At 48.1% G+C, this 15,844-nt stretch overlaps 1 protein-coding gene across 1 annotated transcript; it reads right to left on the bottom strand.

Annotated features, from left to right (window-relative positions):
• Nucleotides 1–8,178: 8,178 nt before the first annotated feature.
• On the bottom strand, nucleotides 8,179–9,138 carry LOC103285434 (taste receptor type 2 member 19-like). The gene has a single exon (XM_008140850.3). The coding sequence runs from the start codon at nucleotides 9,124–9,126 to the stop codon at nucleotides 8,179–8,181; it is 948 nt and encodes a 315-aa protein (XP_008139072.3). The 5' UTR covers nucleotides 9,127–9,138.
• Nucleotides 9,139–15,844: the final 6,706 nt, after the last annotated feature.

Genomic DNA, 15,844 nt, shown 5'->3' with positions numbered 1-15,844 from the left:
GGCCTCTCCCAGACCCAGGGGCACGTGGCCTCACCTGGGCTTAGTTTCACAAGGCCTCACCTGGATCCAGGGACACATGGTCTCTCCCGGACCCAGGGACGCTTGGCCTCTCCCAGACCCAGGGGCATGTGGCCTCACCCGGGCCTAGGTTCACGAGGCCTCACCCGGATCCAGGGACACATGGTCTCACCCAGACCCAGGAACGTTTGGCCACTCCCAGACCCAGGGCCACTTGGGCTCACCCGGGCCTAGGTGCACGAGGCCTCATCCGGATCCAGGGACACATGGTCTCACCCAGACCCAGGGACGCTTGGCCTCTCCCAGACCCAGGGCCACTTGGGCTCACCCGGGCCTAGGTGCACGAGGCCTCATCCGGATCCAGGGACGCATGGTCTCACCCGGACCCAGGGACGCTTGGCCTCTCCCAGACCCAGGGCCACTTGGGCTCACCCGGGCCTAGGTGCACGAGGCCTCACCCGGATCCAGGGACACATGGTCTCACCCGGACCCAGGGACGCTTGGCCTCTCCCCGACCCAGGGCCACTTGGGCTCACCCGGGCCTAGGTGCACGAGGCCTCACCCGGATCCAGGGACACATGGTCTCACCCAGACCCAGGAACGATTGGCCACTCCCAGACCCAGGGCCACTTGGGCTCACCCGGGCCTAGGTGCACGAGGCCTCACCCGGATCCAGGGACGCATGGTCTCACCCGGACCCAGGGACGCTTGGCCTCTCCCAGACCCAGGGCCACTTGGGCTCACCCGGGACTAGGTGCACGAGGCCTCACCCGGATCCAGGGACATATGGTCTCACCCGGACCCAGGGACGCTTGGCCTCTCCTAGACCCAGGGCCACTTGGGCTCACCCGGGCCTAGGTGCACGAGGCCTCACCCGGATCCAGGGACACATGGTCTCACCCGGACCCAGGGATGCTTGGCCTCTCCCAGACCCAGGGCCACTTGGGCTCACCCGGGCCTAGGTGCACGAGGCCTCACCCGGATCCAGGGACACATGGTCTCACCCGGACCCAGGGACGCTTGGCCTCTCCCAGACCCAGGGCCACTTGGGCTCACCCGGGCCTAGGTGCACGAGGCCTCACCCGGATCCAGGGACACATGGTCTCACCCAGACCCAGGAACGTTTGGCCACTCCCAGACCCAGGGCCACTTGGGCTCACCCGGGCCTAGGTGCACGAGGCCTCACCCGGATCCAGGGACGCATGGTCTCACCCGGACCCAGGGACGCTTGGCCTCTCCCAGACCCAGGGCCACTTGGGCTCACCCGGGCCTAGGTGCACGAGGCCTCACCCGGATCCAGGGACACATGGTCTCACCCGGACCCAGGGACGCTTGGCCTCTCCCCGACCCAGGGCCACTTGGGCTCACCCGGGCCTAGGTGCACGAGGCCTCACCCGGATCCAGGGACGCATGGTCTCACCCGGACCCAGGGACGCTTGGCCTCTCCCAGACCCAGGGCCACTTGGGCTCACCCGGGCCTAGGTGCACGAGGCCTCACCCGGATCCAGGGACACATGGTCTCACCCGGACCCAGGGACGCTTGGCCTCTCCCAGACCCAGGGCCACTTGGGCTCACCCGGGCCTAGGTGCACGAGGCCTCACCCGGATCCAGGGACACATGGTCTCACCCGGACCCAGGGATGCTTGGCCTCTCCCAGACCCAGGGCCACTTGGGCTCACCCGGGCCTAGGTGCACGAGGCCTCACCCGGATCCAGGGACACATGGTCTCACCCGGACCCAGGGACGCTTGGCCTCTCCCCGACCCAGGGCCACTTGGGCTCACCCGGGCCTAGGTGCACGAGGCCTCACCCGGATCCAGGGACGCATGGTCTCACCCAGACCCAGGAACGTTTGGCCACTCCCAGACCCAGGGCCACTTGGGCTCACCCGGGCCTAGGTGCACGAGGCCTCACCCGGATCCAGGGACGCATGGTCTCACCCGGACCCAGGGACGCTTGGCCTCTCCCAGACCCAGGGCCACTTGGGCTCACCCGGGCCTAGGTGCACGAGGCCTCACCCGGATCCAGGGACACATGGTCTCACCCGGACCCAGGGACGCTTGGCCTCTCCCAGACCCAGGGCCACTTGGGCTCACCTGGGCCTAGGTGCACGAGGCCTCACCCGGATCCAGGGACACATGGTCTCACCCAGACCCAGGGACGCTTGGCCTCTCCCAGACCCAGGGCCACCAGGGCTCACCCGGGCCTAGGTGCACGAGGCCTTACCCGGATCCAGGGACACATGGTCTCACCCGGACCCAGGGTCGCTTGGCCTCTCCCAGACCCAGGGCCACTTGGGCTCACCCGGGCCTAGGTGCACGAGGCCTCACCCTGATCCTGGGACGCATGGTCTCACCCGGACCCAGGGATGCTTGGCCTCTCCCAGACCCAGGGCCACTTGGGCTCACCCGGGCCTAGGTGCACGAGGCCTCATCTGGATCCAGGGATGCATGGTCTCACCCGGACCCAGGGACGCTTGGCCTCTCCCAGACCCAGGGCCACTTGGGCTCACCCGGGCCTAGGTGCACGAGGCCTCACCCGGATCCAGGGATGCATGGTCTCACCCGGACCCAGGGACGCTTGGCCTCTCCCAGACCCAGGGCCACTTGGGCTCACCCGGGCCTAGGTGCACGCGGCCTCACCCGGATCCAGGGACACATGGTCTCGCCTGGACCCAGGGGTGTGTGGGCTCTCCCAGACCCAGGGGCGCTTGGCCTCGCCCGGACCCGGAGTCCGGCCTCACCTGGACCCAGGAGCATGTGGCCTCACCTAGACCCAGGGACGTGAGGCCTCACTTATACCCAGAGGCGTGTGACCACACCCGAGACCAGAGGCGCGCAACCCCGCCCGCACCTGGGTCTCAGCGGGGCCCCGTCTTCCCGATCCCAATTCCTGCCGGTCAATCCCCCCTCAGCAATTCCCCTGGCCATCCTTCCAGAGCTCCAGTATGGCTGCTGCAGAACTCGTCGGGCGGTGGCTCGGCGAAGCTCCGGTGCACCCGGTGCATGGCGGTGGGCCGGTCTGGCATCGCTGCGTCGGCCCTTGGGTCTGCATCGGTGGCCGGTCGCCGAGCATGCGCACCTGGCCGCTTCCGGGGCATTGAGATTCTTGACGGACTCGGAGGTCAGCAAGCGCGGAGTCTCCCACCCCATGTCTCATAGGGGCTCGTCTGTCCGTGCTTGGCTGCCAGTGGAGCCGTCCCCTCAGCCGGAGACCGCCGGGGGAACTGCGCCGAGCACGTTCCAGGACGCTGTTGTATCGCCTGAGCCATAGTTCTTTTGTGTCGCCTGAGCTGTAGTTCTTAAAGTGTGGTCTTTGGGTCACCGGCATCAGCATCATCCCACATACCCCTCTTTTATTCTAGTTGTAGAGCATCTACTCAGCCAGCCCTATGGTGGTCTTGGATGGTGTCTGCTCTGCTCTCTTGTCGTAGTCTCAAAGTTGTTGTGGTAGGCAACAATCAGGCTTCCGCCCTATGCCTCCATCTTGGTCCTCCTTTGTATAGTTAAGTCTTGATTGTTGTTGGTGTCACTGGGGGGGCTCTCTTTGTCTATAAAGGAAGAGTTGCTGTGCAGGAGACACGTTTATGGGCCGGGTCTTGGTGCAGCAAAGCTTTGGCGCTCACTGAATATTCCCGTTGAATGTGTCCCTTATGCACGTGGTTGAAATCTGGTGTCATCTCCCACAGACCACTAGATGCCCTCGTTTCTGGATCTCCAATGGGGTGTAGATCAGCTACTGCCTTAGGCACTCAGCAAGGATTACAGCAAAAACTGTAGTTTCTTCCTCCTGTCTGAGTGGCCCTGGAGCAGTCCGACTAGAACAGCAGATCATCTGGTCCGCTGCCAGAGGGCAGTCCACCCACATGCATAAGCCGTTGCTTGGGGCGCAGGTGTGCCTGCAAGACTTGTGGGGCAGGTCTTCAAAACGTGCGGGGCGGGTCCCAGGGCGGGGCGGGGTCTCAGGGCGCCAACAGGCCATGGTGCGGCGAGCCGCGATGGCTGTGAGTCTGGTCCTTCAGCCTTCCACGTATCTAAGTCCCTTTGTTCCGCACTCCAGCGCAGCAAACACTGATTGCTGGGCGCACCTCTGCAAGAGTCCCGCCTCTCCCCGCAGGCATCTGGGTCTCCCGGGGTTCGCCAGAAGATGGGTTTCAGGGTGATGGAGAGCTAATCTCCCTTAGGTTTGGAACAAAAGCCCCTTTCCCCCGCCACCAGCCAGACCCACGCACCTCCACACCTCATCCCCTCCGATTTCGCTGGGTGCGAGGCAACAGAACAGCCTTTAACCTCCGCCGCCATCTTTTTCAAACTTCCCGATTTGTACTTCTTAATCCCTTCATTTCAGTCAACTCTACTGAAGTCTAGCGCCGCCGGGAGGTGCACGGAAAGGGCGCCCGGGCCTCCGTCCGGTGCGCGCGTCCCGCGGAACCAGGCGTACGAGGGCCGCGCGGCTGGGACGGGCGCTGGGCGGCCGCCGAGCTCCAGGCACCGCCATCTCTGTGTTCCGGACGTCGCCGCCGCGGCGTCCCCCCAATTTATACTTCTTAATCCCTTGAATTCAGTCAACTCTACTGAAGTCTAGCGCCGCCGGGAGGTGCACGGAGAGGGCGCCCGGGCCTCCGTCCGGTGTGCGGGGCGCGCGGCCCGCGGCACCAGGCGAGCGGGGGCTGCGCGGCGGGGACGGGTGCTGGGAGGCTGCCGGGCTCCGGGCGCCGCCGCTGCGGCGGCGTCCCCAGCGTCCCGGGCCGGGCGGCCTGCGGGGGCAGCGGAGTTGCGAAAGTTAGTGAGTTTCCCAGGGTTTCGCCCGGAATGGGGTTCAGTGCAATCGGAGCCGGTGCTCAGCGCACTCCGGAGCCTTTATCTCCTTCCTGCCAGTGAACTCCGGCCAGGTCATCAGCCGCCCCCTCCTCTCTGGTTCCATCCTCCCCGCAGGCGCATGTGCTCGTGTCTCCGCCCGTTTCTCCATACCTCAGGCTTTTACGGCTTCCCCGACTGTCCCCGTGGCCTTCTCCTTCTCCCCAGCTGTGGGCATTTCAGTCCACCAACTTTCCTGTGGTTCTGGACGATGTCCGTTCTGACCTCTAGTTGTATTTTTGAAATTGTTGTGCCCGGCTGCAGGTTAGGTGTTTAACCTATGCCGCCATCTTGGTTTCTCCTCATCTGTCCCTTTTGGACTTGAATACAGCACCACATTGTGGAGCATGAGATCTGACTTTCTAAATGGCCACCAAGGGGCTAGATGAACTGAGATGTTAGTTGTGCTTTGGATAAAACCTGGCCAATGGGAAATAGGAGACATGAGAGCCAAAGGTGTGCATCCTCTCTTCTCTTTCTCCTCCATGGACTAATGCTGCATATGGTTCTGCCTTATAACCTTCCCAAAAAAGTCTTGTGTGCCAATCGGTGACCATCATTTTGTCTCTCAACACATGTAAAGTGGCAATCATCTGAGTAATGTGTCACAGCACATCAGTCTATATCTTCTCTTGCTTCATTTTTACATGTGCTTCCTATTGATGCTTCAGATGCCTTCCTAAATAAATGTTATCACTTTAATCCCCAACTTTGATTCTGGCTTTAGAGGCCCCAGGCTAAAGTGTTCATTGAATTGTACAACTATTATTAGCTCACTTTAAGTGACTTTATTATATATATATATATATAGCTAATATCCTAAGTATCCATCCTGGTAATGATGTCATATAGCAACACCCAGCTTCCTCTCCCTAGCAACTAGCCTCCTTGAGTATCTTCAGCTCAAGAACACAACTTGCTTTATAGCCAGGTGGAAACATTTTACACTGTAACCAAATGTCTGTGAAGCATTTTTTGTGTGCCTCATCTCATTTGATCCTCACGAAAGTTCTGGATTAGGTAGATAGAAGACTTGGTGGAATCCTATTTTCTTTTCATTAGCCAGAAAATGGAGATTTAGAAAGTTTAGAAACTTGACCCAACTAAAAAGAAGTAAGAAATGGTGGACCTTGAAAATGACTTCAGGTTTTCTCATTGTGCAGAATATAATCAAACATTGTTGCAATTAAATATTTTACCCTTTGTTCTCCCTGTGTGCTCTACAATAATAATCTGCTTCGTGTTGATATTTACTGCTGTGTTGCTAACAATTACCTGAAAGAGAAGTTGGGATGCTTCACTGGGCTGGAAAAAGTTTAACTAAATCAGAAAGCAGGTCTAATTAAGCAAGTTTGTTTTATATCTATAAAAGACTAAGTTGACTCGCATATGAGCGATACATATAAAGCTCTCGCTGGCGCCAATCACCCACATGTGTTTCCATCTGTCATTATCAACTGTGAATTTGGTTGACACTTCTACTACAGAGAAAGGGTAAATAGTGACATTAAAATATTTCTTCTCATTAATTTCCTTTCAATATGCACATTTTAGTAGGACAGCTGAGGTAGTAAAGCAATTACTAACTCAATTTTAATAAGTCAGATACCATTTTTATATGTGCAATACTCAGCTTGAAAAATATCATAAAAATATCAGAAATATATATATACAAATTTAGAAAAATCCCTTATATGCCTTTTTCAAACTATTCTGATAGATGTTATCTAATTTTGATGTTCCACCTTGTCTCTATCCACTCATATGATATGGCTGAGTCAAGGCTATATGCTAGTGATATACCATGATGCAATAGTCAAAATTTTGCTCTGAGAAATGCTTCTCAGATGTACCTGTTACATGAATCAAGAAATTCATGCAATCTATAGGTTTTGTGAAGTTTCGTTTTAATTGTTTCTCAGCCTTAATATACTTATTTCATTCATCCATTTTTGACCAACTATTGTATCGATTGCCTGTTAGGTCCTGGGAGTGACTAGTAAACAACATAGACATGATCATCACTTTTCTGAGGCTTAGATTGTACTGGGGAAGATAAATTATGTGCACAAAAAATCAGATGTGGACATGATTTGTTTTAAACTTTTAAAAGATGTTAATATTTCATAACCCAAGATTTAATGCAGTCATGTAGAATTCAAGGTGCTGAGCAAGATTGTACCTTACTTTCTTACTATAGAGCTTTCTATCAAGGAATTTTCAAACATATTTCCTTTGATTTCATCATTTTCCAATTATGATAAAATAGTTCTTTAAGATAGCCCTATAATTATTATATAGACTTAATAAATTCCATTTTAATGTATGCAGAAAGAATCATTGAATTACATATTACAATTTCTTTACTATTAATACAATGAGCTTTTTGTATAATGGGGAAGATTTAAGTCTTCATATCTAAAGTTTAAAAATAAATTTAAGAATGAAGATGTAAGAAATATTTGTAAATATAAAGCCCAGAAATGGTATAGAAAAAAATGAAATATTTGACATCACACCTCAACTTCAACAATAGTTTCCATTCAAAAACTATAAAAGGATGAATTTCCTAACAACATAAAATTTGACAACTTTTCAGTAATGTATCAATCAAGTTTCTTTCAACTTTAATGCAGCATTTGATTTTTCTAAACTTTTCACCTATTTGTATCAAATAAAATATTCTTTAGTACCCTTTATTGTATACATATACAATATGTCACTCTTGAATTATAAGTAAATTTATAATTTACTCTAAATATGTTTGTCACTCTTAAATTCTTAGCAAAAGTTCTGGTTGCTGTCTGTTAATCAGAAATGAAATATTTATGGTGGAATAAAGTCTGTCCCAAATAAGCATAATCACTGTATGATTTAGAATTGTATATCCTTACCATGAAAAAGATTAGAAGTTCTAACACTGAAATCTAAACACACTGGGGTGCAAATTACAATTAAAAATTACAATGATTTTCAGAGTTAAGTTGGCAGCTCTTAAAAATCCAAAAATATAGATCATAAATTTTTCAATTGCAACATGATAACATGGATTATGTATGTGAAATACACATGATCTTATAATTCTAAGGAATTTATCACAGTATTGTGTGTAACTACATTGCTTTTCCGAAAAAATTGATTCAAGGTACGTTCTTTCCATTTTTTTCTAATAGTTTTCATACATCCACATATATATATTTTTATCTGATAAACAGGCAAATCTTTGAAAATTGTTTCATTATATACAATATGGTAAAACCAGGAGGAAATATAATATGTTACAGGCTCCATCACTTTATTTTTGCTAGAATACAAATGATTTCCCTCTTAGTGTTGAAAGTTTCCATTTTTCCAGGCAGCACCTCACCTGCCATAAAGCTGAGACAAAGTCCTGACTTAGCTTCTTGTTTCCCCAAATCAGAATTAGGGAGTGGCCTGAAACATAGGCAAGTGCCCAAACCTGGAAACACAGGAAAACTGGTATGTCCCGAGGATTATAGAAACTCCAAACTGAGATGATTAGAGTCACAAAGTAAATGGCAAATAGCAAGAGAAAGGAGATCACAGTTTGCATGGCCCTTATATGGACCTTGGTGCTGAGATCTTGAGTTTCTTTACCACTGAGCTGCATCCTCTTGAGATGTTTCCACAGGGAAAAGATTAACAGCAGAAAAGCTGTCAGGGACGTAGAAAAGGGTATGAAGTTTACAAGCGTAAATACAGTCAAATTTGAAAGGTATACAATACGCCTCAAGTTGGTCTTCCAAGTGATGTTTCCTTTATATTCATGCATCTGCATTTCTTCATCTGTGCTTAACACCGCAAGACGAAAAACCAGGAAGACCAAAGTCCCCCACAGTATCGTGAGAACCACTCTGTTAGCTCTCCATTTTAGGTGAAGAAAAAATAGGCTGGAGAAATTGGCTATCTTGAGCAAATAAAATATGCTGAGGCTGGTGGCAAGCCAGAGGCTAAAATGGTTGCTTACTACCCAGGCAATAGCAACAATAGTTCTTACTCTTAAACTATACAAAGCTGGATTAAACAGAGTAGCATACCAATGGAATATTATTACCCAGAGCAAACCAATTCTGGAGACCGCCAGAGCAGTGAGAATTCCATCAGCGCAGGAGATCTTGTGTTTCTTGACCCAGTCAATGCAGTTCACCAGTGCTATGAAGCCATTGGCAACATTTCCTAGAACAAATTCTGCTATAACTAGTGTGGAAAGAATGCTCGGTAATAAACTCATGGTGTCAAGGGGGGGAAAGGCCAAGTCAAATATCACGGGTTATGATTCATTTAATATTTTGACCTTAAGTTCTATTTGCAGCTAATCTTAAATCTGCATAAAATACTTGCTTCTTTTCTATTCTATGACCAGTGCCAAGCAGGAAAGCACCAGGGTATGCTATGGAAGAGCTCAGTGCTTTCTTTATGAAAGTGTTATGTTCCAAACAGCTTATATGAACTCCTATTCAAATACTTTATGTCCTTGTTGTAGACTGGAATATCTCATAACTGATGTTGTGAAAGCTGAATCCTCATTTGCTAGCATGCAAATATAGACATATTCTCTTTCATTGCTTTGCAATTGTCTTTCTATAATTCATGTTCAGCAACTTTGTCATTGGAAAAATTTTAAAACCCAATACATTGAATACATGGTGAATGCTCAACTGTTCAATGAAGCTTGGCCATAGATAGGATTATTATCACCATGGATTTTTTAAATAATTTTTATTGAATTTATTGAGATGACATTGGTGAATAAAATTATATAGGTTTCAGGTGTACAATTCTATAATATACCATCTGTATATGATACTAGCGTTCCCGTTGCAGGAAAAATCCTGCAATAGGGTTTCCTGCTTTTCCCTTCTCCCCCGGCCCCATCTCCGCTCCTCCCTTGTCCCCGGCCCGCCTTCTCCGCCAGCCCACCTGCTTTTCCCTTCTCCCCCGGCCCCGCCTCCGCTCCTCCCTTGTCCCCCCCCGCCCGCCTTCTCTGCCAGCCCGCCTCTGCTGATCCCTTCTCCCCCGGCCCCGCCTGCGCTCCTCCCTTCTCCCCTGCCCCACCTTCTCCGCCAGCCCACCTGCTTTTCCCTTCTCCCCCGGCCCCGCCTCCACTCCTCCCTTCTCCTCCCCCGCCCTTGCTTGCTTCTCCGCAGCTTTGCTCCCTTCAGCAGCTCTTGGCTTCTTTCTACGCTGTCTTGATATGCAAATTAGCCACCATCTTTGTTGGGGTAATTTGCATACTCGTCCTGATTGGTTGGTGGGTGTGGCTTGGTTGGTGGGCATGGCTTGGGCGTAGCGAAGGTGCAGTCAATTTGCATATTTGTCTATTATTAGGTAGGATTGTGTGTTCACCACCCCTAGTCAAGGCTCATTCCATCATCATTTATCCCCCTTTTGCATTTTTGTTTTTAATGTCAGATAAATGTAGAAAGAATTCAAGTTTTTCCTACTAAAGCATCAAGTTTCTTGGTACCCCAGGAAGATCAAGACTCACTAAGGGCTGACTACTGATAACTAACATTTAAGTATACTCTTATTGTTTATAAACTCATAAGCATACAAGCACACGTACACACACACACACACACACACACACACAGCTCATGAAAGGAAGTAATTTTTGTCCCATTGTTTTCAAAATGGAAAAATGAGTCTCAGTGAAGTCATCTAGGTTTAAACCCATCTTTTATTTCATTCAGGCTTTCCAGGCCATTATCAATAGATGACAAACATCTCTCATGCTATGGCTTTGATAAAATTTCTCATTTGAGTCTATGTAAAATTTACACATTAAATATTTAATATAAATGCTCACAAATGTTATAAATATTCCTTGGAAATGTCAAAAGAACATGTAGTTTCCATTGGAAAGTCTAGACTTCTCTATGTATGAAATTCAGTTTGACTTTCTCTGTTTAATTCTTTTATGACTGCTTAATCTTTATTTCATGAATAATTAATGCTAAAAGCAGCTTCTTACCTTGGATATTATTTCAGAGTTTATATTATAACAAAGGAACTAAAACAATTCAATAGGAAATAATAAAATTCTTCAATAAATGTTGCTGGGAAAGTGAGTAACAGCATGGAAAAATAAACTTCAATTCTTATTTTACACCATACAATAAAATTAATTTGAGAAGATCATAGACCTAAATATAAAAGACTAGAGGCCCAGTGCACGAATTTGTGCATGGGTGGGTCCCTCCACCTGGCTGGCTGGGGAGGGACTGAGGGAGGACTCCAGGGAGTGTCTGGCCCTGTGTTGCCCAGTCCCGATCAGCCAGACCACAGCAGCAAGCTAACCTACAGGTTGGAGCATCTGCCCCCTGGTGGTCAGCGCATGTCATTGCAACTGCTTGAGTGGTCAGCATATTAGGCTTTCATATATATAGACTAGAGGCCCAGTGCATGAAATCTGTGCACAGAGGAGGGTGGCCTCAGCCCAGCCTGCACCCTCTCCAATTTGGGACCCCTTGGGGGATATCCAAATGCTAGTTTTGGCCCGATGCTGGTGTTCAGGCCTAAACCGGCAGTCAGACATCCCTCACACAATCTGGGACCACTGGCTCCTAATTGCTCACCTGCCTGCCTGCCTGATCGCCCCTAACTGGCCCCCCTGCTAGCTTGATCACCCCTAACTACCTCTGCCTATTGCCCTGATTGCCCCTAACTGCCCCCCCCCCCCCCCCCGCCGGCCTGATCACCCCCAACTGCACCCCCCCGCCTTCCTGGTTGCACCTAACTGCCCCTCTCTGCCAATCGGGTTGCCTGCAACTGCCCCCCGCCAGCCTGGTTGCCCCTTACGGCCCAGCCCCTTGCCAACCTGGTCACCCCCAACTGCCCCCCTCTGCCGGCCTTGTTACCCGTAACTGCCCCCACTACTGTCCTGGTCAACTCGCTGCCCTCCCTGCTGGCCTAGTCGCCCTATACTGCCCCCCCCCCCCCCGCCCACCTGGTCACCCCACACAGCCTGCTGTTCAGTTATTTGGTTGTCCCTCACTAACCCCCTGCCGGCTTGGTCACCCCACTCAGCCTGTTCAGTCATCCGTTGGGTCATCTTAGCTGTGATGACCCCTGGCTCTTTATATATATGGATAATATAATGAAGCTTCTAGAATATATATAATATTTTTGTAACCTGGGGATAGACAAAGATTCATACCTAGGACACAACACACACACACTAAACAACAACAAAAGTAATGAATTAGATTTCCTGAAAAATAACACCATCAAGAAAATTAAAACCTTTGCCTTGGAATGGGATATATATATATAAAATTTAGGGTTACATAACACAATTTCAACACTCCCAAAAGTCAGCCCAGCCCTCAATGCTCTGGAGATGTCAAACCACTGGTGAGACCCACCAATAGCACTGTTTCTCTTACAGAGGAGTCTTTTCATGAACATGTACATGACCAAGTTGGTTCTTGTTTCATTTTGTGCACTACCAATATATTATTCCTCATTTGTGGTTGCTGTGGTGTACAGATCCTACAGGGGCCTCCATGATTACTGTTCCCATATGTTCATACCACATATAATTTCAGTGTGGGCAAGACTTATGACTTACTCCTAGCCTTCAGAATATGGCAAGCATAAAGGAATTGTACATGTAATTAAGATCCCAAATCAACTGGTTTTGAGTTCATCAAAAGAGAGATTATCCTTCATGTGCCTGATGCAATCGGGTAAAGCTTTTTGAGAATGCTGGGCCTCCCCTGAGTAAGAGAGATTCTTATTAGCCTTGAAGAAGTAAACAGTCACGTTACAAAGTACCTATGCCGAGCGCTGCAAGAAAATGAACTCTAACAACAATTTGCATGAGCTTGAAAGTAGGCTCTTCTCTAGTCAAGCATGCAGGTAAGAATCTTATCTAATAAAAGGGTAATATGCAAATTGTCCCCTCAGGAGTTCGACCAACCAGGAGTTCAACCACTCATTATGTCGTATGCTGACCACCAGGAGACAGTGCGGAATGAAGGAAGGCCCCAGATGGCAGTCAGCAGCTGGCAGCCAGGGGAAGGCAGGCTCTGGCTGGCAGCTGGAAGACCCCAATGGGCCCTGATCACCAGCCAGGCCTACGGACCCTACCCATGCATGAATTTCTTACACTGGGCCTCTAGTTCAATATAATTGAAACCCCTACAGCTTTGTAATATTCTGAAACAGAGAACACAGCTAAGTCTTACAGAGATTCTTGAACCCAAAAAACCCCACAGAAATAACATATGTGTGTTTATAGGGTTTAGCCACTACATTTGTGGTAATCTGTTACAGAGCAATAGCAAATGAACAGTGGCAATAATAGAGAATTTGATTTTGCCCTATTTGGTAAAGAAAAAACTCTTCTCTGTCTGGTGAGAAATGCCTCAGAATTTGACTTGCTAGTTGTAAGTTTGTTGATTTGTCTGTGTAAGAATATGCTTCTTCTGGAAAGGATTGTGGTGCTTCCAGTTCTGCACCAGTGAATTTTTGCTATCTGTATTTATTCTGTGCTGAAACTGAAGTGATACAATCAAAGCAGCCAGCTCTCCATCTGTATTCCATAACAAAATCCTTCACCTACTTTTGTGTATTAAATCTTGCCTACCTCTGGAATATATTAATAAAATAGATTCTATACTCTCTTATATGAAGTGTCAGTGACAGATAAGGATGCTGTTTTCAGCCTTTGACAGGACTCTATGGGTGAATCACAGTGCAGGTCCTTGGGATGTTGGAGCAGTCTTGCCACCCTCTGGAGCTAGAGACAGCTCTGAGCCTGCTACTGGACCTTCATAGAGATAAAACACATGGCCATCAGCCACCAAGTTACCATGTGACCTGCCCTGACCTTTAAGCTTTGAGTGTTTTCTCACCAATGGAGTCATGAAGTTGCACATACACATCAGCGAATGGAAGTGGAATATAAAAGATCATGCCCAAGCAGGCCCTGATGGCACCAGTAAGTTACATGAAGAAGTGGCCCAAATGCCCATGGTCCCCTCTCCTGCTACACTGCCCTTTCTTTTCCAGCCTGCACCGCTGGCCTCATGGAGAGTTCCCTACAATCAGTTGACGGAGGAAGAGGAGTCTTGGGCCTGGTTTACAGATGATTCTGTACAACATGCAGGTTCCATCCCTAAGTGGACAGCTGCAGCACTGCAGTCCCTTTCTGGGACATCTTCAAATGACAGCGGTGAAGGGAAATGCTCCTAGTGACAGAATTCTGACCATTGTACCTGGGTGTTCACTTTGCTTTGGAGGAGAAACAGGTAGAGCTGTGATTACATACTGATGCACAGACTGTGGCCAATGGTTTGGCCAGATGTTCAGCAGCTTGGAAGGAACATGATTGGGAAATTAGTGATAAGGCAATTTGAGAAAGAGGTACGTGGACAGACTTCTCTGAATGGGCAAAAATTGTGAAGGTATTTGATATGAATGTTCCCAAAAGGTGGCTTCGACACAAATTTTAATAAACAAGTAGACAAGATGACGGGGTCTGTGGATAACAGTCTTTTCTCACCCACCCCTGGTATCACACAATGGGCTCATGTAAAACATAACCACAGCAGTAGGAACAAAGTGGTCACTGCTGAATGCCCAATGTGCCAATAGCGGACACCAACACTGAGTCTCAAATATGGCACCATTCTCAGGGTGATCACCCAGTTACCGGGTGGACTACTTTCACAATGAAGGAGATATATTGTTCTAACTGGAAAAGATGCCTGCTCTGGATATGGATTTGCTTTCCCTGAGTGCAATCCTTCTGCAGAAACTACATGCATGCACTTAGACAATCCCTTATCCACCATCAAGGTACTGTATACAACATTGCTTCTCATCAAGGACCCAACTTTACAGCAGGAAAGATGTGGCAAAGGGCCCACGCTCATGAAATTACTCATCTTAAACAGGTTCCCCACCATCCTGAAGCAGCTATCTTAACAGAATGGTATAATGGCTTTTTGAAGACTCAGTAATAGTACCAATTAAGTGGCAATATCTTGCGGGGCTGGAGCAAGGTTCTCCAGGTTACATAAGCTTGAAATCAGCATGCAATAAATAGTACTGTCTCTCCAGGAACCAGGATTCACAAGTACAGGAATGAAGGGATGAAAATGTGTTACCTCATAGCAAAATTTGTTTCCTCTTCCTACTACCTTATGTTTGCTGGCCTGGAGGTCATTGGACAAAGGAAGGAACACTTCTACCCAGAGACAAGCAACAATTTTATCAAACTGGAACTTAAGACTGCTATCCAGCCATGTTGGATTCCTTAAGCCTCTATCAACATGCAAAGAAGGGAGATACTGTGCTGGCTTCGGTAATTGATCTTGGCTACCGAGGAGAAAAAAATCTCCCTTATGTGGTCTCTTAGGATTACCAAGCCTTACAATTCATATCTTTCGTGTTCTTCTTCTTTAAATCATCTTCTATGGGGAAACTGAATAAAATACATAACACCAAGCTCATAAAGAAAGTCTTTTCATTTTGATTAGTTATTTTTATCTTAAGTTTAATAGGAATTTTTAAGTAGTGAGATGGAGATGATTTGCAATTCATAGGCCTAAACACAGTTTAAGAGAAAACTCAATGACTTTTTTTTTTACTTTAAAAAAGGCTTTCTAAATTCAAACACAGTATGAAATGAGTTTCCTAACTGTATAGCAAACCATAACAGCATTAAAAATAACATGATAGTTTTGCTTTCTTTTTCATCCCAATTGTAGAACTTGATTAGTTACTAAGCTTCACCTGTTATATTAAATAATCTTAGTACTGTTTATGGTACATGTATGTAAAATACATTCTAAATGTTTGTCACTCTTTAATTTCATTACGTGCATCTTTTCCTAACAGTTCTAATTGCTTTCTATTAACCATGAAGAATTCATAATGGAATAACATCTATGCCAAGCATCTCTTCTCAGTGTGTGATTTAGAATTGAATATCCTTA

Source organism: Eptesicus fuscus, chromosome 7 (assembly GCF_027574615.1).
Source record: "Eptesicus fuscus isolate TK198812 chromosome 7, DD_ASM_mEF_20220401, whole genome shotgun sequence".
NCBI classification, from domain to species: Eukaryota; Metazoa; Chordata; class Mammalia; order Chiroptera; family Vespertilionidae; genus Eptesicus; species Eptesicus fuscus.
Note: the sequence above shows the minus strand (reverse complement) of the source record. Positions and strands in the feature narration are given on the sequence as shown.

Bases quoted from the DNA above. Each gene is read 5' to 3' on its own strand.
- LOC103285434 (XM_008140850.3), bottom strand. From the start codon at position 9,126: ATGAGTTTATTACCGAGCATTCTTTCCACACTAGTTATAGCAGAATTT.